At 41.2% G+C, this 25,415-nt stretch overlaps 1 protein-coding gene across 4 annotated transcripts; it reads right to left on the reverse strand.

The window, feature by feature from the left end:
* Positions 1–459: 459 nt before the first annotated feature.
* Positions 460–24,985, reverse strand: gal3st4 (galactose-3-O-sulfotransferase 4). Of its 4 annotated transcripts, XM_080882471.1 has the most exons (5): positions 24,858–24,985; positions 22,621–22,876; positions 9,052–9,168; positions 5,496–5,796; positions 460–4,735 (listed from the first exon to the last, which is right to left on the reverse strand). In XM_080882471.1, the coding sequence occupies exons 2-5, from the start codon at positions 22,635–22,637 to the stop codon at positions 3,659–3,661; spliced, it is 1,512 nt and encodes a 503-aa protein (XP_080738597.1). In that variant the 5' UTR covers positions 22,638–22,876; positions 24,858–24,985; the 3' UTR covers positions 460–3,658. The 4 variants fall into 4 exon arrangements, with proteins under 4 accessions (XP_080738597.1, XP_080738596.1, XP_080738595.1 ...); XM_080882470.1 differs by lacking the exons at positions 22,621–22,876; positions 24,858–24,985 and adding an exon at positions 13,277–13,588 and having other exon boundaries at positions 5,496–5,793; XM_080882469.1 differs by lacking the exons at positions 22,621–22,876; positions 24,858–24,985 and adding an exon at positions 13,277–13,584.
* Positions 24,986–25,415: the final 430 nt, after the last annotated feature.

Raw genomic sequence — 25,415 nt, forward strand, 5'->3', positions numbered from 1 at the left:
CTAATGCTGGCAGGGCATCCTCGGGTTGCATGAACACTGCATAGAAGTCTACGGGAAATGATTGTGTAGGTCTGTGAGCTCAGTAAAAAGATTTTTAAAGACATTTTTCATTGAATAAAATGTGGAGTCTATGAAGATGTTCAATATGTTCAACTTGAATATGATCTAACGATGTACACAAGCTTGAATAACAAGTTTTAATTCTTAAATTTAAAGATGAAACAATTGTGAAAATAGTCACAAATATGGAGGCTGATATTTGCACAGATGCAACGGCAGCTGTAAACTTACAGTTTGCTTTGCACTCACTGCATTTTCTGTTTCATGATTATAAATGTAACAATTTACACATAAAGTTCTTTGATCTTTTTACTCAGGACATTTTAATGCAGCACAGAACAACCACCGTATCACACAGCTGCTGTCAAATGTTACAAACAAGGAGGCAAAAAGACGTAGGAGAGTTAAAGATTTTTTTAATTATTTAGTACAAGAAAACAAACACAACAGATGCACACAAAGAGCGTGATCTACTACAAATTTCCGACAGAATACAGTTTCAAGTAAGATCATAGCCACATATACTGCAGCTGCTCGGCCTGCTCAGTAACATCTGGAGCAACATGAGGAGTTCTCTGTGAAATGTCCTGTCAGGGCTGTGGGAGTGGCTGAATAGAGATCGTTGGCGAAGTGGGCATGACAGAAGGTAAATCACACCACCTACCACTGCTTCTTACTCTGACCTGTACCGCTCTTGTCCACTATGTACAACATGGAACTTTAATACTGAAAACGAGCTACAAAATGAGTCACATTACAGTATTTGCGAAAATTCAAATAAAGCTTTATCCTAGATCGGGAAGCAAAGTTTGACTTTCTGGTACCTTCTAGTACCAGAAGCTGTTTTTAATGGAGTGTAATTAAAAGGAAGAAAACACACACACACGTGTTTAAACACCAATAAAAAGTATGAGCAGACAGAGGTGACAACACAGTTACTGTCCTGAATTTAAGAAACAGGTTTAACTTTGTTATTTATTTATGTGAAAATGTTTCACCTCATTTTATTTTTACTTGTTTACATTTTTCAACTTGTTTGCCATCTTCCATATTTATATTGGAATTAAGTGTGTAATAAAGAAATTTCCTCAGCATTAATAAAGTCTTTTTATTTCTTTATTACACTGTGCTGATTACATGACACGACTGTGGTATCCTATAGAAGGGCGCTCGAAAAGCACAAAAACATTATGATGGAGTTTTCAGCGTATTAACTGTTTGTCGTCCATGTTGGCAAGAATTGATTGGCATTCGTCAGCGATTGAGTACCGACATGTATGCTGTGTGTAAATATGACTTATCACCACTAACCTTCAGAGAGTGACAAAATGTACCTGGATATAATAGTCACAGTTATCTAATAACCAAAATATAAGGGACACTTATGTTACAGCATGTAGTAGCACTCTATGATAAAAAAAAATCCATATTGTGTAATTTTTTGAATGTTCAGCTGTTACTGGTGTAAAACACGAACAAGCAGAATAGGAAGCGATATTCTTCGAAATCTAAACGAAAGCTGGCAGGTGCAAAAGACAGAAAGGTCTCTTTCAGTGAAGTCAACACGACGTGACTTGGAAACCAGGAAAACCACGGGAAAGGAAACCATTTACTTCAGTTACGCTGCTGTGACATAGAAGCAGCCGTGCACACGCTGCTGCTGTAACATAGAAGCAGCCGTGCACACGCTGCTGTGACATAGAAGCAGCTTCTGTCATTCCAAACGTCTGCGTAGGCTTGACCTCCAGAGACCTTTCTGGATGTGACATCGAGCACATTTTAATTAGCGCGACTGAAACAATGTTGTTGAGACCCCAGACAGGACTATGACACTCCTGAAGCAAGAGTTTCACTGTTAATGATGGCTTATTTATGAATGAAGAGAAAGTCAGAGTTTTAGAGTAAACTAAAATAAATCACTGGTTTCCTGAGTGAAGGGAAATAAACACCTTATGTCCCTTTGATTTTAAGACGTTGTTCAGTATTGACTCTCTTTAAACAGACTGACTGTAAGAGATGAATAATATCCTTTCATCAGAGGAGGTAGCCACTCAAACACAGTATGCCTGAATCTCCCTTACGGGCCACTGCTGAGGTGACCAGATGTGCGCTGTGTAGGGTGGCCGACTCTGGACGGAGAACAAGACGATCGAATGTTTGACACTGGGCAATAAATTCAATACTTTCAACAATGAACGAACATGTACGATCTAGGAAACAACCTGTTGTAAGGAGGTTCATTTAAAAACAAAGTGGCGCATGCATATTTCCTGTATATGCATGCAGTCACGTCTGACGCTGTCTGTCACCTGTGCTACCTCGCATGCAGGGATGACCCTCACTAAGGCAGGGCCAACACTGTCAGTGAACCCACTCTGTGACACTTCTTATGCAATCAAAGAAACGTTGTTTTCAGCCTGTGTTAGATTGTACGGACAGCAGTTGGTGAAGAACACAACTGAAACAGTCGTCTAGCTTTAGCACTTTACCTGCTAAAACTCCTAATATGATCTGTGACTCTACTTTCCTTCCACAGGCACGTCCTCAGAAAGGAGGGAAAGGTAAGCATGCTGGCCCTGCACTTGCCCAATGTAGCTTTGGACCTCAGTATGGAAGAGCAGGTCAATGACAAAATGAAACTGGGACTGCTGTGAGTCACTGGAAACAACAGCGAGCCATAAGCTTTCTGCCCGACAGGTGCAGACGTGGTTAATGTTGCTGAAAGTGTGGATCTGAAACAATATAGCAATCTTAGTCTAAAGCTAAAAGATGTATTTTCCTAAATGTAAACAAACTGTGGCAGAAAACTGAAACTCATAATCCAGAAATAGCTTTTAGAGTCCAGACTCACCACTCGACAGCACAAACAAGCCTGTGGTGTTTCAGGAGACACGCCCACAGGCACTTATTTTGAAGCACTACCTTAATTTCACTGGGAAAAAAATCATTACACAAACCTGATGTAAATCAAAACATTTAAAATCCTGCCTAAAAGTGAATTTTTAAAAATTCATCTGGAAGATGTACCTGCACCACCACAGCTGCTATCTGCGGACTTCTCCTATAGATGAGATTTGCTGTCTCTGAGCCGCGTTTAAAGGCAAGCTTATGTAAAAAACAGTCTGTATGTTAAAATACAAAAAAAGATTTGAGCAAGGAAGCGATCATTTGTCTGATGAAATCAATAACAGCTGTTAATGCAACAACAAACCTAAAATGTCTTGGTTTTCTGCAGTGCTCTGTCCAGCGAGACTGTCTTCATGTTTTTATTTTCACAAACTCCCGCCTGTGTCGGATCAGCCACAAGACCCGAGCGGTGTACCCCTCCTCTGTAACCTTGGGACAGCTTGTAACTTTCATTTAATTTAAGCATCAACACAATAAGAAAATGCAGTTCCAATAATAAAATAGACTGTCACTGGGAGTAATTGCCAAAGATGAAAACATACCAAACCAGAGAGTGTGTTCAGGAAAAGAAAGAAAACTGGAAGTGCTGCAGAGAAGCTTGTTTCTTTCTCACATGTAAACTAAATTTGGCTCAGGCGTCTCTGGTCCGTTTCCCCTCACAAATCAAAGGTAACATGTAACTCACCTTAAACTATCTCAATCTTTCTTTTTCTCGCACTCCTTTTAAAGTCTGGTTACGCTTCATTATACGGCTTCCATCCCAGTCTCTTTCTCTTTCCATCTCAGCTTCTCCCATCATCATTTTCTCTCCTGTCCTAGATGAATCATGTCTTACAAAAGCACCACCAGCTGCTAGCTGTCCCTGCTGTCCCAGCTGGGGTTGGACAGCCCGTGGGAACTGTTTACTATCCAGCAAATCTTTGTATTGGATCTCGGGCCTAATCATCCTCAGACAGGCCGTCCTGGTAGCATTGTCGAGACCCGGCTGGAGCTCGTATCCAAGAATCTTTACTACTCCGCTCTGAAAGGGTCGGATATTTTTGTCTCGTATCCGGTATGCTTCTACGGGCTTTCCACCATCCTTCAGACAAACCCGGCCCAGGATTTCCCGCCGCATCCTGAGAAGAGCTACTTCTTGCTCCATCTGGGCACGACCAAACTTGTCGATATCCTCCCAGAACGTGCGGTTGAAGGCTTTGTATAGGTACCAATCTAAGGCGTTCCACTGGCGTAGCTTCTCCCGCTGATGATCCGTTAGCGACAGATTGGGCAACATCTTGCCTTGTAAGCGTCCAGCTCTAGCACCGACGCCAGCCGCTACGGCAGCTTTGCCGACCCAGCTTCCGCTCATTACGCTGTTGCTGCTGGGCTTTTGCTGCCGAGCGTTAAGGCTAAATGAGACTACAGCATCCAGTGGCCAGCAGAGGGCATGTCTCAGCAGGATCATAGACTGGTCAAAGTACTCGGACACAAGAATCAGTCTGAATGTCTGGCGGATCATGGCCTCACCATGCTGAGCTAATTCCACTGAGAAATTAGCATTATTGTCCATGCCAAAATCAAACCACAGCAGGTTGCGGGCATAGTGGTTGTTGCGAAGACGAGGGTCATAGTATTTATTTGGGTCGTCGACAAAGTCGCCCAGCCCTTTTGCCTTCCGAAAGGCAGGAGCTACTTCTTTGTAATAAGCAAAAGAGGACTCCGCCAGCGCGACAGGATCCCTGATGATAGAAAAGTAGAATGTGTCTGCAGGCATCACTTTCTCCACCTGGAAGACAAAAATTGAAACAGTTACAAATAACGATACTACTGCAGTAGCATCACGTATTGTCTCTGACATCAGCAACGGTTCAACTATCCATTGTTGTAATTATGAAACCAACAGAAGCTCCTCTGATGTCATTCTACCGCTGAGCATGCTCAATCTGGACAGAGGGTTTGGCTTGCTGACACGGGTATTTACAGGTATTTACACTAGCAGTCTGGTGATTAGCCAGAATGACAAATAGTGCTAATGCACAGCCCGGCAGAGTTAGGCTAACCAATCCCACTGGGACCTTCTAGTGCTGGTTGAAGGGTTCAGTTTCCTAAGAGTCTGAAGGTTTGGATGGGCTGGCAGTCCTCCTACAGTCATACAGGCAGTTAGGTTAAGTCAGACTAAGCATGGAGTTTAGTGTCTGTAGTGTTTTTAGTCCAATTTGAGCAAATTTCTAAATGAACATCACTTTAGCCCACAAAACGACCTCTGTGTATTATTTTTGTGTATTTTGTTCATTAGTTGTTGTTGATTATCTTCTGCCAATTTTTATTATATGGCTGAGGCTACTGATGTCACATCTGTATATGAGTTTGTACACTTTCATTTTCTATATATAAACTATAAAATGAGTCTCTTTAAGATGTCCAGCCATGTTGGAAATTTGAACAGTAGAGGATTATACAGATGGCTGTATGATTATCAAACCATTTTCAGTCATTACTGTCAGCCTTCTATTTTACCCACCATTCTCTTCGTGTGAACGACTTACCTCTGGCTTATTAAACCTCATGTGATTGCCCATGATGTGAAACTCCGTGGCTCGGGGACCTCGATAACCTTTGACTCTGTGAGCATTGAAGGGTAGTGGGTACCCCAGCTGGTAGCCCAGTGGAAGGGCAAAGCGAAGGTTGCGTTCCTCTCCAAAGCGGTACAGCATGTTGAGCACTGTGCTGCTTGCTGTCTTGTGTGTCTTGAGGAACATGATGTGAGTGTGGGGCTGACAGGAGCCCAGAGATGGCCCCTGGGCATCAGGGGATGAAAAGATGGAGTGAGCAGCTGGTTGGGCACTGCTGTTGGACGAGTGGGAAGAGAGGAGCAAACTGTAAATAATTATTGTTCAGAACATCTCTGGGATTTTACCACAACTCAAATCTACTCACCATATGATAGTATTGACATTTCTACAATCAATGCAAATCAATTCTTGGTCTTACTTGTACTACAAAATCAGTAGGTTTTCACCCCACATCAGAAATCATGTTTAAACCAAACAGCTTAGCAGCATCACACTGTCTCAACCGATAGAACTGATGTGGCTGTTCACAGGAAATGTAAAAGAAAGGCAAGGCAAGGCAAGTTTATTTGTATAGCACAATTCAACAACAAGGTGATTCAAGAAAGGACAACAAACAGAAACAGTTCAGTTGCTGAGTACACTTTGAACCTAACTCCTTACTTCATGCAAAGTTAAAATGTCTTAAAGAAGTATAAACGTATGAGCTTTGAATTTATTAGTTGCTGTGAACTGATTTTATAACTGAGTTTTATTCCTGTCTGGATGGTTTCCTTCTAAGCAGATGTTACATAAACACAGACACATCACAGCCAAAATGTTCAAAGCTATACTGTGGTAGCACGGGGATTTCATTTCACACAGGCACAAATACTCCAAGAAAGCAGCAGCAATCATTTCTTCATCATTAATAGCAAACTGAATGAGAAGCATGTGATTGGGTAGCATTTGTCCTGCAGCTGTGGCTTAATGGTTGGGTAATAGTGTGACAGCAAGGACAACAGTATTTCACAACATTCAGGGCCCTGTTCTGTGGAACCAGGGTTCAGGAGACAGACAGTATCTCTACTTTGAAGACTAGGCTTACAGATACAGCCACTTTAAAAACGGCTGTCTCATCCCTGACAGGACCGTGGGTGGGCGCGTGACGGATTTCTGACCAATTGCCAGCTGATGGGTGGCTGTAATGATACCCTCACCTGGACGATGCAACCATGGGTGGTAACGTCCCAAAAGCAGCATTTAGGAAAACCGGTGGTAATATCTTGTGTATCCACCAGGGGGCGCAGTGTGGAGGCTCTTCTGCATTGTTTGGTCTCATGTGTCTCATCTTTCTCTTGGCAAAGCCCGTTCAGGTCACGTGAGTTTGCTGGCCAATCAAGCACAATTATCCCATGGTCATTGAACAAGGTTTTACTAAACCGTCATGACTTTGTTTCTGAGAGTGTCTCATGACAATGACGTAAGCCCGTGCGACGTCCGTGGCAGCAACAGATGTTTGCAGATCAATAATGGACGACCATGCAGCGTTTAAAGCGTGAAAGTAATCACATTACTTTGAGTTTGATTCTGTAAAAAGTGACAAAAACATCAGCGTTTGCTGCACACTCTGCGCGGAAAGAAAACTTCTTTCTACACCGAAACATTAAACTTCAACTCTGAGCGAGCAGCGAGCACGCTGCCACGGGAATGTGACGTTCACAGAGAAACCCCCGGATCCTCCCACTGACAGGACCACTGTGGGCAAACCTCCACCCGCCCCACTCCTGCTAAACAGGTGACAATAGATTTAAGAGCTGCTGAGTCTTTGATTTTATTTATTTTCTGCTGTGTTTTACTCGCATCTATTTGAAAGAGTGAAAACACAAAACATTATTTTATTTTATGTGCTGGAATATGCAGAAAATAGATTTAAATGTTAAACATTCTTCCAGTCAGAGAATGTCGCATATTATTTAATTTTTGCTTCATGCATGAAGTTAAAAGATTAAAACTAACAAAACAAGTTTTTCATTTGATTACATTTTATATGATGGATTATGCAGAAAAAGTAGAACTGGGCTGAAAGGTCTGTTGCTCTATTACATATTCAGGTTGTTTATCATGGTTTTAAAATGTAACTAAGTAACTAATTACTTTTGAAAATAAGTAATCAGTAAAGTAACAGGATTGCTTTCTTGGAAAAGTAATCAGTAATTAGTAACTAATTACTTTTTCAACTAACTTGACCAACACTGCTCGCCATTCTTCCTCCAGACTCTAGGACCTTGGTTTCCAAATGAGATGCAAATTTTGCTCCCACCAGAAACTGGACTTTGTGCCACAGATTAACAGAGCAGTTCTTTTATTCTTTAGCCAGGTGATTCTGTTTGTTGTTCAGGATCAGCTTGACATGAGGAATAGAGCATTTGAAGCTCAACTCCAGGATCCGTCTGTGTGTTGCACTAACTCCAGCCTCAGTCACTCCTTGTGAAGGTCTCTCACACTGTTGAACGGCCTTTTCCTAACAATCCTGTCCAGGCTGAGGTCATCCCTGCTGCTTGTGCACCGTTTTCTTCCACAGAACTTTCTATTAATGTGCTTTGATGCAGCACTTTGAGAACATCCAACCTCTTTTGCAATTACCTTTTGAGGTGTTCCCTCTTTATGGAGGCTGTAGTGATGGTTTTCTGCACAACTGTCAGGTCAGTAGTCTTCCCCATGAACCAGACTGAGAGACCATTTAAAGGCTCTTTGCAGGTGTTTTGGATTAATTAGCTGATGAGAGCGTGACACTTTGAACCTACGATATTGAACTTTTTCAAAATATTCAAATTTGCTGAGCTTTTGAATTTGAAGTTTTCATAAGCTGTAAGCCATAATCATCAAAATTATAACAAATAAAGGCTTGAAATATCTCGCTTTGCATGTAATGAACCCAGAGCAGCATCTAGCGGTGTGGCTGTTATTTTACTATTACTGTATTATAGTATATATATTGCTATATGCAATACTGTTGAGCATGTATTTGCCTATGTAGAGCTTACAGAGAGGGGGTTTTCAACCACTGCAAATGTACTCCCATGCTGTAGTCCTCCACAATACCAACTGCATGTTGCTCGACATGGATGATGCTGTATGTTAGTTAATGCCAACTGGTTGACAAGTCAACAGGTACTAGCGCGATAATAGTTGACCAGGAATGAGACAAGTACAAAGACATTACACACTCGTTTATGCTGAGTTAGTATGAAACGTAGAGAGAGCTGTTTATGACCACAAACCAGTGATCTCTGTTTCACTTTCGGTCTGTACAACTTCACTTTTCTTCACAGATGGACGAAAAAAGGACATCCAATGGTTGTACCAGCTCTACCACATATTTGTGACACTGTTACCATGTGACAAAAACCCACTCTATAGGAACACGGGCAGCCCACAGTTGTCCATGAACTGCCAACATAATTTCCTCATAATAGAGAGAAAGAAAACTAAATCTGACGCAAAAATGTAAAAATCCAATGCAGTTCAAATTGAAAAAGCAAAACCATACCTCTTGTTGAAGATGATTCCCAGCAGCTGGGTGGCAAAAGCAATGGCCACAAAGAATAGCAGCGCTTTCCACATCCAAACTGGACCCAGCCGACCACAAACCAGCGATCGCAACATCCTGTGAGGAGGAGAGAAGGATGGATGAATGGAATGATGCACATAGTTGTGAGCCCAAAGCAGTCAGTGGAAGAGGAAGATACAGAAAAAGAAGGGGAAAAGTGTGTGGAAAGAGAGTAATACGGATGGATGGATGGATGGATGGATGGATGGATGGATGGATGGATGGATGGATGGATGGATGGTAGTCGGACGATTGGATGGATGGATGGATGGATGGATGGATGGATGGTAGTCGGACGATTGGATGGATGGATGGTAGTCGGACGATTGGATGGATGGATGGATGGATGGATGGATGGATGGATGGATGGTAGTCGGACGATTGGATGGATGGATGGTAGTCGGACGATTGGATGGATGGATGGATGGATGGATGGATGGATGGATGGATGGATGGATGGATGGATGGTAGTCAGACGATTGGATGGATGGATGGATGGATGGATGGATGGATGGATGGATGGATGGATGGATGGATGGATGGTAGTCGGACAATTGGATGGATGGATGGATGGATGGATGGATGGATGGATGGATGGATGGATGGTAGTCGGACGATTGGATGGATGGATGGTAGTCGGACGATTGGATGGATGGATGGATGGATGGATGGATGGATGGATGGATGGTAGTCAGACGATTGGATGGATGGATGGATGGATGGATGGATGGATGGATGGATGGATGGTAGTCGGACAATTGGATGGATGGATGGATGGATGGATGGATGGATGGATGGATGGATGGATGGATGGATGGATGGAAGAATCAAACACAGTAAGATAATGTCATTAAAGTGACAGGATAGGGTTTGAAGAGGAGAAAAGGCATGAAGAGACGGGGACAGCTGGATGAGTCATAAAACAAAAACGACTGAAGTATCTTCGGGAAGGAAACCAGTCTGAAAATAGATCTTGTATTCCTTAGATTCCTTAGATACTGATGTCCGGTTCATTCTTATAACAGAAGATGAATAAACTCAAAGCATACTTTTAACCAAAATTTAAATACTAATCAGTTAAAGGTTCAAGTTAATTTTACATAGCACCATGGACTTTTCCTTGGCTAGGAAAGGCTACCACTCGCCATTGAACAGAGTTTTTTATAATGTGGCACAAACAAGGCATGAATGTGATTGGTTTGAAAAAGTTGGGGAGGGGTCACAGTTTAAACCTGGCCTCCCTACTGGTCTTTGTTCTGGTGTCTGGCTCATGTTTCCCCTTACACTTTGTGCAGGGGGCTTGTCTCTGTAATGAGAAGAAAGATGACTCCTCTCTACTTTACCATGGCAACCACCTCTCTTCTCGAGTCAGTCCACTGGAGAGTGAAACTCTTGACACCTTGAAATTTTTGTACCGTGCTGCACCATCTCCAATGAATTCATTCCCCAAAAATTCCTAAGGGGGGACGGGGGGGTCCTCCCTGTTTATGCTGTGTTTTAGTTAGTATCCGTGTACCAGTCTGCCTCTGATACCAGTGTCTTGATTTTTCCTGTGGGTTTATATGTATGGGTGTGGCATTTTCTTACAACACTCTATTCTATGATACATATTTGTGTAGTAATGTTAGAACAAATTATGAGGTAATTGTGAAACCTAAAATAATGGGGTGTATATGTAATAAAGATTTTTAAAAATGTGTTCAAATGTGTATCTGTTCATTGTAAACATGTATGTATTAATGTCTGTAACTGTAACTTTAACCTCAGCCAAACGTCTCCGAAAACGTCGGAGCGCTTTTGCAAATATGTGGTGTCTTGATAAACCGAGCAGATATTTGAAGTTTACACAGCTACAGTATCGCCTGAAAATGTGTTAAAGGTTTATTTTGTGACCCAGAAATAATAAGAGTAATATTAAAACTAAGTAGCTGCTGCCATTGTTGGAAACTGGAATTGGCTGAGTTGTGCTATGAATTCTAGGAAAGGTTGGTCCACGAAGGATACACCCATCCTTCAAATCTGGGGAGAAGGAGGACACATTTTTCTGAGTCTTCGAATTTAGACATTTGTCACGTCGCTGTAACGTAATCAGCCAACAAATGTGGCCTGCGAAGGATGCAGCCCCTGAATTTGTACACAGCTACGATACTGGACACAGCTTCTTCTTCTTCGGGGTTTAACGGCAGCTGGCATCCTTGTACATGCAGTGCTGCCATCTTCTGTTTCAGTCCGTTATTACACTCTTAAATCCTGCTACTTATTCCTGCGTCTTTTGGGATCTTACAAAGCTTCAAATGACGCGTCGAATATTAAATCAGTCGTCGACGATTTTGATAGTCGACGTAATCGTGACTGGTCGACTAATCGTGGCAGCCCTAATGTCTATTGATGTCTATGGTGTTTCCATAGTTGGCACTACTAATTATTAAAAGGGTTTGCCCATCTTAAACAGTAAGTGTGACAATACTTTCCATTATCAAGCATTTAAATAAAAACCCAACACCACTAGAAAAGGGATAAAAATATACATCAATAAAAGTCTTTTTTTTAACATATTCATGCATATGTAACAAGTTCTATGTAAAAGAGCCTGTAGTGAGCTGTCAAATGAAATAGTACTTTCAGACAGTCTGTTTTTCAGTGACATTGATTGCTGTCACACAATCACACTGGAACAGATCAATGTAACAGGATTTGTGATAGATGTGTGTTCATTGGTTTGGAATCACACACAGATGTCATCAGAGCGTGAACACAACTGGCATGGTCTTTTTGTGTTTGATAACAAAGGAACACTCACAGGAAGTGGCTGTTATGTCATACAATTGCACGTATATTAAACCTAATTTAACCTAATGCATTTTAGTAAAATGCTTATTGGTAATAAGCTGCTACATATTGCCAAAACAACCTTGCAACTCTGTTGAAAGGAAGCGTATTTCCTCACTTTTGGTTTTTATCATACTGATAAAGAGCTGATACACTTATCAAAGCCTCCCACGGGTCTTTAAAGCTGAGAGGGGCTCAGTGTAAAGACCATAACATATGATTCACATCAATTCAATTTTATTTTTATAGCACCAAATCACAACAACTGTCCCCTCAAGGCGCTTTATATTGTAAGGTAGACACTACTAAAACAATCATATGATACCTATGAGCAAGCACTGTGCTGGCGACAGTGGGAAGGAAAAACTCCCTTTAACAGGAAGAAACCTCCGGCAGAACCAGGCTCATATTCATATCTATCCAACTTAACAGTGATGCCTCGTTCCATCCAGCTGGGCGAACAGAAAAAGAAAGAGACCATTCACACTATTACAGCAATATTGTTTTCAGAGGATAAAGGCAACTTTGTCGACTTTGCCACATTAGCTTTGTACTGTTAATACGTGCATAGAATTTATGCTTCTATTACAATTTTGTAAAAACATCTTTATTAACTTTATTTTTTTTATTTAACCCTAAAAAATTAATTTAAAAAAACCTCTACAGTTAAAAATGTCTTATACTGATGTATATTACTATTTCAATCGACCCAGTTACGTTACTGGCTAATGGGACACTGGAAAAGTTTGGGGAAAAACTTCTTCAGTGGACTTGGAGACGTTGATGACTAGAATAATCTTCTGACACTCTCCTAATATGTGATGGACTAGTTCTCTATGATAATTTGACATTTAAACCCAGACGGATTCATAACTTTGCAGTCAGGCACGTTACAGTGTGGTATGTCATATGACAGCTGAAATCACACTTCCTCTAAATAGATTTGTGCATTTCACTGTTCACTTTGATCAGATCTGATCACACTGCCTCTCCGTCTGATTGTCACTTCTGCAGACCAATGTGAGATTAATATTAGGGCAGCAGCCACCACCCTGTTCACCACATATTACAAGTCTGAAATGCCCAAGCGGAGTTGGAGGGAGAGGCTGTATATATGTATATGGTTCCCGAACTTGTGACCATGTTAAGACTTGGCGTGTGAAGAATCCCTACACCCACACCTTCGCCCATGTCTCTGCAAAATCGCAGCCTAGCGCCGCCCATTGTACACCACAGTCTCTCCATCCTAATAACCCCGTTATGGTTTTGCTATCAGCATCTTGTTCTGTGCCCACTTGTTCCATTCTCACATCTATTGCTAGCTATTTCAAGTTACCTGGCTCTCCGTCTGAAAATCATAGCTGTGTCCCCAGGCCGGTATCGGTGACGCTGTTATTGTGCAGCTGCAGAGAGCTCGGAGCATCTCGGAGGCTTCAGCTGCGGCAGATCCACTGCTCGGGCCGTGGACCCGGATCAGCCCCGCGGAGGGACACGGGCCGGAATACGTCCCTGTTGGGCTGAAAGCCCGTCTAGTTCCGAGGACGTAAAACGAAATTTTCTTTCTTCCAGCTGTAAACCTTCCTGCCTATTGTGCTGATAATGAGAATACAGTAGAGTCAAGAAAAGAACAGAGGATGTGGCGTACTTCCGGTAAACATCAAAATAAAAGCATTCATGTGTCTGGACCGTGAACAAGCCGTGAAGGGTATTAGCGTTAGTCGACGTGGGTGCCGAGCAGTGGGTCGGGGGGTCTGGGTCCGTTCATAAAACTCACTGTACCCCGTCCGATGAACTATATACATACTCAGTCTACAGGTTTGAATTTGACATGTCGCCTGTAAAAGTGGCTCCGCGTTGTATCCGGCTGCTCTTGCTGTCGCACACCGTGCTTTTATTAAGTGCGTTATTCCGCTTCGGTTTGTTTTATTGACGTCAGCTTGGCGAAGGGGGTTCGCCATATGTGACGTCACACGGTGACGCTGTTAGAAAGGCATCCGCAGAAAAAGAAAGATTCGTTCCCATCGCTTTTCCTTGACCTCCAGGGAAACAAATCCAAGTCCAGGAAAGGTGGTAAGAGAACTGATAAGGAGTTAGGAAAATGCTCTGAAAATCCGAAAGACCCTGCGCTTGTCTCATTATCAGTGTGATGCCGGATATCCGCCATATTTAAACTACTAAGTGCACGTTCTACTCCTTTAATCGAATCTCGGCAGTATTTGGACCTTTATTACAAAGGTTGGAAATTTGACGAAAACGGAAAAATTAGGCCAGATTTACTAACGCAAGGGGGAGTAAAAATACATGGCCTTGTGACATGTATTTGTAAAGAGGAGAATATTTAAATGAGTCACTACAAAATCTGTGCCACACAGTTTATTGCAAATTGCATAATATCTAAAGCCCCAAAAATCATGTCTTATGCCTGCTGCTGTTGTGATAGCTACATCTTTTTGTTTGTTTGTTGCTTAAAGACAGGAGATAGATGGTGATGTGGATGTTGCAAAGCTGTGCCAAAACCGTGTCTCAGTAAAACTTTGCACTCAAGCTTATAGGCGAGCCCCGCGTATTGCTCTTCAATAATTCTGGGATTTTCATGTAAAACTACAAAAACAACCACAACTCAGATTCTCTTTCTCAGCAGTGTGCACACAATACATCTTATTTTCTCGTATTAACCTGCTGCGATCTAGTGGAACTCCTTTCCTCCACGGTTAGGATTTGTGTGACTGCAGTACATCCATCCATCAAAAGTTTATCAAAAGAAGTAAAAGTTTATGATGTCCCTAAAAGGACCCATCTCATCTTCAAGAACTCATTGTACTGTATCTCCTCTTTAGAGTACTTTGCTCTAAGACTGCTGGCTTACTTGTGGTTCCCAGGTAGACGTAGTAATGGGAGGCAGAGCCTGCTCTTCTGTAGAAGCCTGTTTCTGCTGGCACTTAACCGTACAATCGAATGTGCCTTAAAGCAACTGTTTATGTGGTTTGGTGATTGAATTGAATAAAGTCTGCAATGTGACAAAGAGCATTACCAATAATGCAAACTAACTGTACAGAACCTCAGACAGACTGTTATCAGTAAATATATATCAGAATTTTTATCTTCTAAATCTGCCTTCTTAATAGGAGACCGCGACTCAACTAAAAGTTGTTTTTATTCCTGTTGTGTAATGTTCAGAGTGCAGCTGTGCATTTAACAGGCTGTTGCTAAAACTAAAAATATAGGGTTGAAGAAACATTGGGACGAATGTGTAAAATGTATCATCCTGATCCATGCTCTGGTAAGAAAATCCCAGAAAGTTGATTCAGTGTTTTCAGAAACGTTTCATCACAACAGTCCTCAAATGTCTGGGATATACCTCATCATAACTTCTTGGAGGTTTCCCTGAGAGAATAAGCAATCTTATAGCTGGTGGCTGCCCACTACACCTAATCTTAAGGTCAGCATAAAGTTATTTTCCCTGTAGGAATCAGTAAAAGCTACCTTAGTCTACAATTTGGGGCTTAATGTTGAAAAAGATCTAATACCTTTTGACACAAAATTCCACTAATCACTGTCACACTTTCCTGATTTGGTCTCACTGCCATTACTGAATATTAAAAGTAATAAATGACAGGTTTGGTGATATTTTCATAAACTATTCATTTACCACATCAATAAACACCATGACGGCGCAAAATGTTTTTTCTAACATGGCAACCTTTAAAAAGTGAAAGGAGACAGAAAGACAGGTGGGAAAGAATACAACTTAATGAACTTTTTGATGCCATTTTACACACAGTACTGGTGCAGAATCTAGAAAATGTGGGGAAATACTGGCATCATATACAGTACTTACTTCTGAAGAAATTATGATGGGACCCTGAAATCAGTGGCGTGTCTAGAAAATTTTTGTTGGGGGGGCCAGGTAGGGGCACAGATTTGGAGAAGGGTGGCAGATGTAATTGGCAGATAATGTTAAAAACAATTCCACCAACCCTTAACCATAATTCAGTAACCCTGTAAACCTAATAACCGAATGCGCTTTTAACTCTTATTAGAATGAGATTTTAACCACTACGGTGCAAAGTTTTTAGATACTGCGTTGATAAAGTACAAGAGATACAATCAGTCAGTGTTTATTCAGCATTCAAGGACATCAATAGTTGCATAGTATTTTTACTGACATGTAGTGCACATATGTTTTGGGCAAAAACATTTTTGAATATTAAAATACGAACATTTGTAGCAAACAATTGACAAATTAGCCAGTTCCAATGTAAAACTTTCTCTGCCTGTTAAAAAAAGAAGATAATCTTCTCACAAACTGGTGATTTATTTTGAAACAGGAAAAAAGTGGAGAAACAACTGAAAAGACTAACATTTGAATAGAACCTGAAAGCAAGTAAATACTTTCTCTGCTGCCTTATGGTAAACTTTGATAATATTGATAAAGAACAACACTGGCTGATGATGAAATACAGTCAGCTGGCATGGTGACACTGCCAGTATTAACCTGCAGGGCTGGACTGGGACAGAAAATCGGGCATTTTGACTACAGACCGGCCCACCAGGTATTAAAGCCATAAAGCCTTTGAATGAAAACAAACCCTGTTGTGACAGTGATGTACAGTCTTGTTGGTATATGTATGATTTCTATACATTTTACGTCAGATAAAAACGTTGGTTGTAAGCTTCAGATAATTAATTAATAAAAACTAGATATTTTAAATGAGAATAAGAAAGTATTTCCTTGTGCCCCCCTTTCCCTGTTAATGCTCTACCTGCCCCCTGGCAACACTTTGCTAGACCCGCCCCTGCACAGTTACCAGCTGTCAGCTACATAAAAAAGGATCCTGGTGTTATTTGTCTCTCAGAAACAGTTCATAACTTCCCTTCAACTCATTCATGTCACCTAAAAGGTAAACCTGTTTCTCCATCACCTGTTCAGCTCTGATGATTCAGTGAGGACATCTCCTGGTTTCATCCTCATGTTTCCCTCTCACCACATATCCAAACCGATATCATGACCAGCAGCTTTACAGCTGTGGCTCCAGCAAACATCAGCTGATACTAGAAATTAATATTAAATAAATTCTAACAACAGCTGATCAAGCTTAAACGTGCTGCTGTTGTTTAGCGCGACATCCGCTGGTTTCCTCTTTCTGGCGCAAAGTGGGCGATAAACAAACAAGAGAGCCGATCAGCTGATCATTGATCAGTTTCATGATTGAAGTAGAAACAGGAGAGGGAGGGGGAGAGAATGAGAGAAGAAGAAACAGCTGTGCAGCGTAACGACAGAATGACTCCAGCTTTGTGTGTTTTTTTTTTCATTGTAGCTGAAGTCCGGGACAAACTGTGTTCCTTTTCAGCTCAACACGAAACGCGTAATATTTTCTCTGAATACGAGACGATTCCGTTTTTTACAGGACGGTTGGCAACTCTACTAACTAACCTTATGAATAAAGTTCACTATCAGTAACATCATAGCACCACCCAGCTGTATAAACTCCGTCATGCTAGCTAGTACGCAGTACGAGTTATTGTAACTGACTGTAAAAAGTCAGCATAATGAAAATAAACTCCACCTAAACTTGGTTTATATCTGACCCAGATAGACTGCAGGTCATAACTTCTTACCTGAAGTTCAGTTCACCTGACACTCCGGCCGCTGCTACCTTGGGTCTCTGCTCCTCCTGCCTCCCCTTTCCCTCATCCACCTGTTGCCTCTGTGGAAGCTCCGCCATAGCCACCACCAAACAACTGACTTATTTTTACACATCTGCCAGCATCTGGCCAATCCACCACCGTTCATTGTTTGTACCGTTAAGGGAAGAAAGACAACAAAAAAGCATTGACACCAGGCGGTGGGCCGATGGCCAGTCCAGCTATGGAGAGTTATCAACCTCTGTCTCTCTTCCACAGCATGTCTTTATCCTGTCTTCCTTCTCTCACCCCAACCAATCACAGCAGATGGCCCCGCCCCTCCCTGAGCCTGGTTCTGCCGGAGGTTTCTTCCTGTTAAAAGGGAGTTTTTCCTTCCCACTGTCGCCAAAGTGCTGCTCATAGGGGGTCATATGATTGTTGGGGTTTTCTCTGTATCTATTATTATAGGGTATACTGTACAATATAAAGCACCTTGAGGTGACTGTTGTTGTAAATTTGGCATTGTATGAATAAAGTTGAATTGAATTAATCTGTAGTGGAATACATTTAAAAACATCCATCATAAAGACAGGGGCTGTTATTGTCCCTGAATCTTCTCATGCTTTCCTGCCTGTTATCTCTCTCTGTCTCTCTGTCACAAAGGTAGTGGTTGCCCCATGATCGGAAGGTCAGGGGTTTCAATCCACTGAACGGCTACCCTGAGGTACCCCTGAGCCAGGTACCGTCCCTACACACTGCTGCCTGGGTGCTGCACTGGTGGCTGCCCACTGCTTCACTGGGTGAATGGGTTAAATGCAGAGGAGTAATTTCCCTACAGGGACTAACACATACACATTAGGTATATCACATTAGCCACCTGAAAGCATGAAGAAGGCTAAAAGCACTTGGTTAAGGGAAGAGATGAGAAAGATGGGTCTATATGGTTCTCTGTGGATTATTTGATGCTTATTCACTGCCCTGGGTCGACAAACTCCTGGTTGGATTAAGTACTGTTCGTCTTTATACAACACACCAAGGACTACTTGTAGATTGCCTTGTCTCCAGAATCCACACAGATATATATTTTGGAATATCACGTTTAATGGGGGCAACTTTTCTAATGTGCACCTCGAAAAATTACACAGTGTAGTAACCAGAGATGGGCAGTAACGCGTTACTTGTAACGCGTTACTGTAATCGGATTACTTTTTTCAAGTAACGAGTAATGTAAGGGATTACTATTGCAAAAACGGTAATTAGATTACCTTTACTTTCCCGTAGGAGTTCCTACGTTACTAAAACCGTGAACTTTTTGCGAGAATGTCTCATGACAATGACGCAAGCGAGTGCGACGGCTATGGTAGCTCGTGTGTCAACAATAGAAAACATGGAGCGAGGGATAGAGTACGATCGTGCAGCATTTAATACTTGGAAATACCGACATTATTTTGAATTTGACTCTTTAAAAAGCGACAAAAACATAAGCGTACGTTGTACACTCTGCATCGGAAGAAAACTTCTTTCTACGTCGAAAAATTCCACTTCCAACCTGAGCAAGCACCTAGCACGCTGCCACAAGAATGTTAAATTGACAGAAAACCCCCAGGATCCCCTCACTGACGTGACCGCTGTGGCTACCACATCTACTTCCACCGGGCAAAGCTCAGATGGACCCACTCCTGCTAAACAGGTTAAACTAGATGTAAGAGCGACAGGACTTAGTGCCGCTGAACTGAAGAAGCTTGTCGCTGCCTATATCGTCGAGGACATGTTGCCGATTTCCACTGTTGACTCTGAATCATTCCGACGCATCGTAGAAAAAATACCAACTAAAAGTGGTGTCAAGCTGCCCCAGAGAAAGTCATTTGTAGGACACCTTGAGAGAGAATATGACAAAATGAACTCTAACTTGAAGGCTACACTCGAAGAGGCAGAGTTTGTTTCCACCACTGCTGACATCTGGACGGTAAATAATAAAAGTTTTATGGGTGTAACAGTTCACTGGATTAATTCCACATTACAACACAACAAGGCCGCTCTAGCATGCAAGAGAATTAGAGGCAGCCATACCTATGATGTAATTGGAGCAGAGATTGAAGAAATCCATTCATCATATGGACTACAAGGCAAAGTTATTGCCACTGTAACGGATAATGCATCCAATTTTGCCAAAGCATTCAGAGTATGTCAGCCCTGTCATTTGGAGTCTGAATCTGAAAATGAAGAAGGTGATGACGAGGAACCGACCTTTACTGATGTCATAGAAGCTCTTTCAGCTGCATCTGGTGATGCACAGTTTAGCCTCCCTCCACACTACAGATGTGCATCGCACACAATTAACTTGATTTCAACAAGCGATGTTGACAAACATCTAAATTCCTGTGCAGACACCAAGGCTGTATATAGGAGTAGCACTGCAAAATGTTCTGCTCTTTGGACTAAAGCAAGTCGATCAACATTAGCCTCTGAACAGGTGGAGGAAGTCAGTCGGAGGAAACTAATGGTACCGACATCCACAAGGTGGAATTCCCTGTATGAGGCCATTTCTAGAATCATCACAATTCCCTTGAATGAACTTAATCCCCTGTGTGTAAAACTGGGAATCAAGTGCCTTAATGAAAGGGAGTACCAGTTCTTGAAAGAGTACTGTACTGTGATGAAGCCCCTGACAGTGGCTCTGGACATCTTACAAGGGGATGAGTGCACCTACGGGGCTTTACTGCCAACACTCACAAGCCTGATGTCAAAGACCCTTGCCCTGAAAGATGACCTCTCTAGAATGACAGCCAGCCTTCCAGATGTCATTGTAAAGGTAAGATTATTATTAATTGCTTTGGGTGGATTTGTTAAATTTATTATACCATTCACAGTGGGTGGATGTTATACTTTGTTTTAAGCAGTGGGTACAATTATTAAAATGATAGAATAAAAGACCAAGTATTCACCCCTTGTTAAATATCAGGGACATTGATCATCATTAATCATGAATATTAATCATAATATCAACAAAAGCCTCAGCCAAAATTAAATCTCATACAGTATTGATAATAGAAAATATAGATGGTTTAGAGCTGTAAAGCCCACAAAATATTGACAATAGGTAATTATACAGTAAAATAATTGTATTCTTAGTTGCATCATATTGTATGTTACAGGCCATCAAGACTCGTTTTGATGCTGTTCTGGACAGCCAAGAAGGACTTCTCGCAGCGGCCACTTGTCCCAAGTTTAAACTTCGTTGGCTGAGAGATGAGCGTAGGAGAGAGTATGTGAAGGAGCTCCTGATAACAGAGTGTCGTAAAGCTGCTCCTGCAACTGAGAACACTAATGTGTCCCAAATCCCAGCCAGCCCAGCCGAAATGGACTTTTTTGAATTTCAGAATCAGCCCACAGAAAGCTTCTCAGCAGAAAAAGAAATAACTGACTTTTTAAGGTCAGGCTATGAGCTTGAGATTCTGAATCAGTTCCCAAATCTCAAAAAGATGTACATGAAATACAACAGTCCAACTCCATCCAGTGCACCAGTGGAACGGCTGTTCAGTTTAGGTGGATTGGTGCTTTCCCCAAAAAGGAACAGAATGTCTGATAGAAGGTTTGAGAAGCTTCTGCTGATGCGATATAACCACTGTTTCAGTCCAAAAGAAAACAATAAAACATAGGTCTTTTTCAGGGTTGCCACAAACTGAGACTGGATTAACAGCCTGAATGTAGCATGCAATAGCATTTTCTGTTTTTGTAATCTCAATATTATGCCTCTCTGCACTTTACAAACTGTTAAAAGATGTTTTTGTTAATTTTATTTATTTTATTTATTTATTTTTTGCTTTATTTATATGAAAAGATGTGTGTATACACAAAAATAATTTATGTTATATGCTGGAGTATGCAGAAATACAGTTTAAGCCTTTATTTTCTTAAAATATGGTGTAATGTGCAGAAATATGTTCAAATGTTAAACAAATTTATTAAAGTCAAAGACTGTTGAATTTAATTTAATTTTTGTTTGATGCACTGTTTATAAAGTTAAGATTAAAAGTAATAAACAATTTTTTAAAAAGACACTTTTCCATTTGATTCACTTTTATATGATGGATTATGCAGAAAAAATAGCATTGGCCCAAAAGGTCTATTGCTTTATCAAGCATTCAGGTAGTGTATCATGTTTTTTAAAAGTAACTAAGTAACTAAGTAATTAATTACTTTTGAAAACAAGTAATCAGTAAAGTAACGGGATTACTTTTTTTGAGAAGTAATCAGTAATCAGTAACTAATTACTTTTTTCAAGTAACTTGACCAACACTGGTAGTAACCAAACGTGATATTCAAAAAGATATATCTGGACAATGATTTTGTTTTTTGTTCAACTAAACCAGGGGTCGGCAACCTGCGGCTCCGGAGCCACATGCGGCTCTTTAGTCTTTATACTGCGGCTCCGTGGTTTGGGGAAATAAATTGTAAAAGTATTTAGCTGAAGTGTATTTTATTTATGTTAGTTTTTTTTTAACTTGTAGTTCTAAATTGGAAGATTATCGTGATCTTGAAATATCTTGAAAAAAATAAAATCCCCACATCCCCACGGCTTGCCCTGGCAAACCGTGACAATGCCTAATTTGTGGATTGTCGATCTTCAGATCCTCATACGTATTTGAGCAGCTTTTCTCCACCATGAACTATGTTAAAAACAAAAACCGCTCACGCCTCACAGACAACAGCTTACAGTCCTGCGTAAAGATGAAAGTGACTTCGTACAGCCCCGGTCTCCAGACGCTGTGCGCAGAGGTTCAGGAGCAAAAGTCCCATGTCAAACATATCACGGCAGACCCAACGATGTTTGCATGAACAGAATGGCTGTCGCCATCCTCCATCTTTAAAATGTATTACCCTTCCAGGACCTGAAGTTAAGTAAAGCGCCAGGGTTCTTATCAGTGTTTTCCGTATTGGACCTTATCACTGTTTAGTTTTCACATTTCCTGTTTTATTGTGTTAGCCTCGGACTGTGTGTATGTTCCACTTCCTGTGTCATTAGTTAGATTTAGTCCAGCTGTGTGTACTCACCTGTTTCTTGCCATCATGAGCCGGTGTATTTAAACCCTCAGTTTCTCTCAGTTCCTCGTCTTATCATCGTCTAATCCACAGGTGTGTTTCCAGGTCTACTTCAGTCAGCCAGTCTTTCAGTTTCAGATAGCTTCTGTCCGTCCAGCCTCACTAATAAATACCATCCACACCTTCAATCTGCCTGCGAGTCCTGCATTTGGGTCCACTCGCCCTCTCTCTACAGTGTGACCCTGACAACTTGACATCGACCAATCAGCTGAAAGGAAGAAAAATCTTGTCAAAATTTGTATGTGCAAGTTGAAACTCACACGCATGCGAGGGAACTTGAACAGGAAGCTTCACACATATTTTTTTGCCTTCTATCCGTAAACAGACATTAACCAAACAACTTGTAACTTGTTTAATTATCTTTTACAAATACAAATCTTTTTTAGGCACACATTTTAGATATTTTGATTTACAAGGTTACAAAACTCACTTCACAACTAGACAGTCTGATTTACAAGTACAAAATATTTATGACCATAATTTGAGCCTCTGAATCAATCTGCAGTCCTAATCCCGAGACCCCTTTGCACAGTGTTCAGAAGAGTTGTTCCTTATATTTCTTAAAATGTTTCTTAAAGGCACATTTATATTCCTTCAGCCTCCTCTCATTTTGCATATAAAATAAAATACATCTAATTTTCTTTGATGTACTTGCTGTGTAACTCTTGTCCTCCATACATCACAGACCGCTAATCACACTTTTATCAGTTAATATCTAATATAGCGTTCCATGTTCTTCCTCCTGCAGCAACTGTGTTATAAACAATGAAACGCAAAATGCAGTTACAACGAAGATTCACACAATCTGCTCAACTGTGTTTATGCTGCTCTCTATAAAACAGGAAGTGATGTGTGACCTAATACAACAGACTTCACACAAGAGGGAGAAACGCTGAGGGAAGAATTTGGAACAAATAACTGGATTAAGTTCACAAAGAGAACCAATACAGGAAATAACCTAAACATTATAAAAAACCATCCCTTGATAAATAACCAAAACAGTCCAAAACACTGAAAACAACTGACCGAGGACCATGACCGTGTGTATTTGGGGATTTGTTTGCATTCATTTACACACACTCCATTTTCCCAAGACTTCAGGATGGACACATAGTTGAAAAACTAGATGAAGTTCCCATCGATCCAACCATTCTCTTCCGCTTATCCTTTTTCAGGGTCATGGGTGCTGGAGCCTATCCCAGCTGTCTTAGGGTGAGAGGCAGGGTACACCCTGGACAGGTCGCCAGTCTGTCGCAGGGCAATGAAATTCCCCAAATCCGAAAAGCAAATCCAGAATCTAAAAGTGTGTATTTATTTAGGAGTTTAAATGTAATTAATTCCCAATTAAAAAACAAGTTAACTTTGCAGAAACTCACCACTGCTCACACTGTGGGGACAGGAAGCTGTCCTGATTCTAAATTTAGAAGCAAAGCCTCTTATCAGTTCACTGGTGCCTTTGTTAAGGAGCACAACACCTGCTGCTCCTGACCAGAGTCTACTCCACTTTAATCTACATGGCCCAGTTCAGAGAGTCGTAACAAAAACGAGCACAAGTAAACATGCACTGCGATATCTGCTTTTGTTCTATTAAACACAAAAACAGCTGCAAAGAGGAACTGATGAAGTCACTGTGTTTAGAATAAGTAACGGTGTGCTTAGTGGTTGTGTTAATGTTTTGTCCCAGCATGGTTTTCTAATAATGACGACAAGTACAGTAATACTCATCATTACATTATCAGAAAAAAGAGAAAACAAACTGTGTCAGTTTATTTTTATAAAGCTTTTATAAGTTTTATAAAGCCTTATGAAGGGAATCGTTTTACAACATCAGTGTTACATCCCTGAATCAATGTGACATCATGTGCACCAAACTGCACCGTTTATGCTTTTGTAAAATGACTTTTCCTGTGAAAAACTAAGAATGCTCCATGATTCAGTGCCACCTTTTACACCTTTAGTAAGAAGGTACAGGCGTGAGGCAGGTTAATGCTTCACTGCTGTGAAGCTGTAATAAACCTGTCACAAATCTTTCTCTCTAATAATTTTGTCTTAACTTCAGATTCAAGTTTTATGTTTCATTAAAGGGAAATCAGACTGCCTCGTTTTATTGCCACCTCCAGGTTAACACCCTGATGTTGCGCAGTTTACAACGTCGCTGTTTGGATGTTTTAAAAGCAAAATACACTCACGGTGCGGTTCAGCAGGTCTTCCTCGTATAGCGGTGTCCGGTTAGTGAAGAAAACAAAGGGCGTCCTTGTTGCACTGCTCCTGTTGGCTCAGCAGACGGCTGAGAAAGACCTCTGAAGTTACCGTGTCATGTGGTTCCTCTGCGCCACACAAACACCATCACGGACACGTCACTTACCCACTTTCCCGTTTTTAACTTTAGCTCCTGAATAAAAAAGTTTTAAATTCGGTATTGGGGGAAACAGTAATGAATACATGTGAGCTGGAAAATGTCTCAACACGTTTATTATAATATACAACCCTGAATTATACTGATTCAATTCAAGTCTATTTTATTTATATAGCGCCAAATCACAACCACAGTCGCCTGAAGGCGCTTTATTACTGATGACCCAAAGACAATTCAGTCCACTGATGAGCAGAATGCGCATCAGGCAGCTACGTGAAGTTCACCACAATTAAAAAATGAAGCTTGGAGAAAAAATAGATCCCGGGGTCAAATACGTGATGAAACAGGCTTTTGTGTAGCTACCATTCACTGCGCGTTGTTAGTTAGTTTA

This window comes from Rhamphochromis sp. 'chilingali' (genome assembly GCF_963969265.1).
Source record: "Rhamphochromis sp. 'chilingali' genome assembly, chromosome: 1".
Classification (NCBI taxonomy): domain Eukaryota; kingdom Metazoa; phylum Chordata; class Actinopteri; order Cichliformes; family Cichlidae; genus Rhamphochromis; species Rhamphochromis sp. 'chilingali'.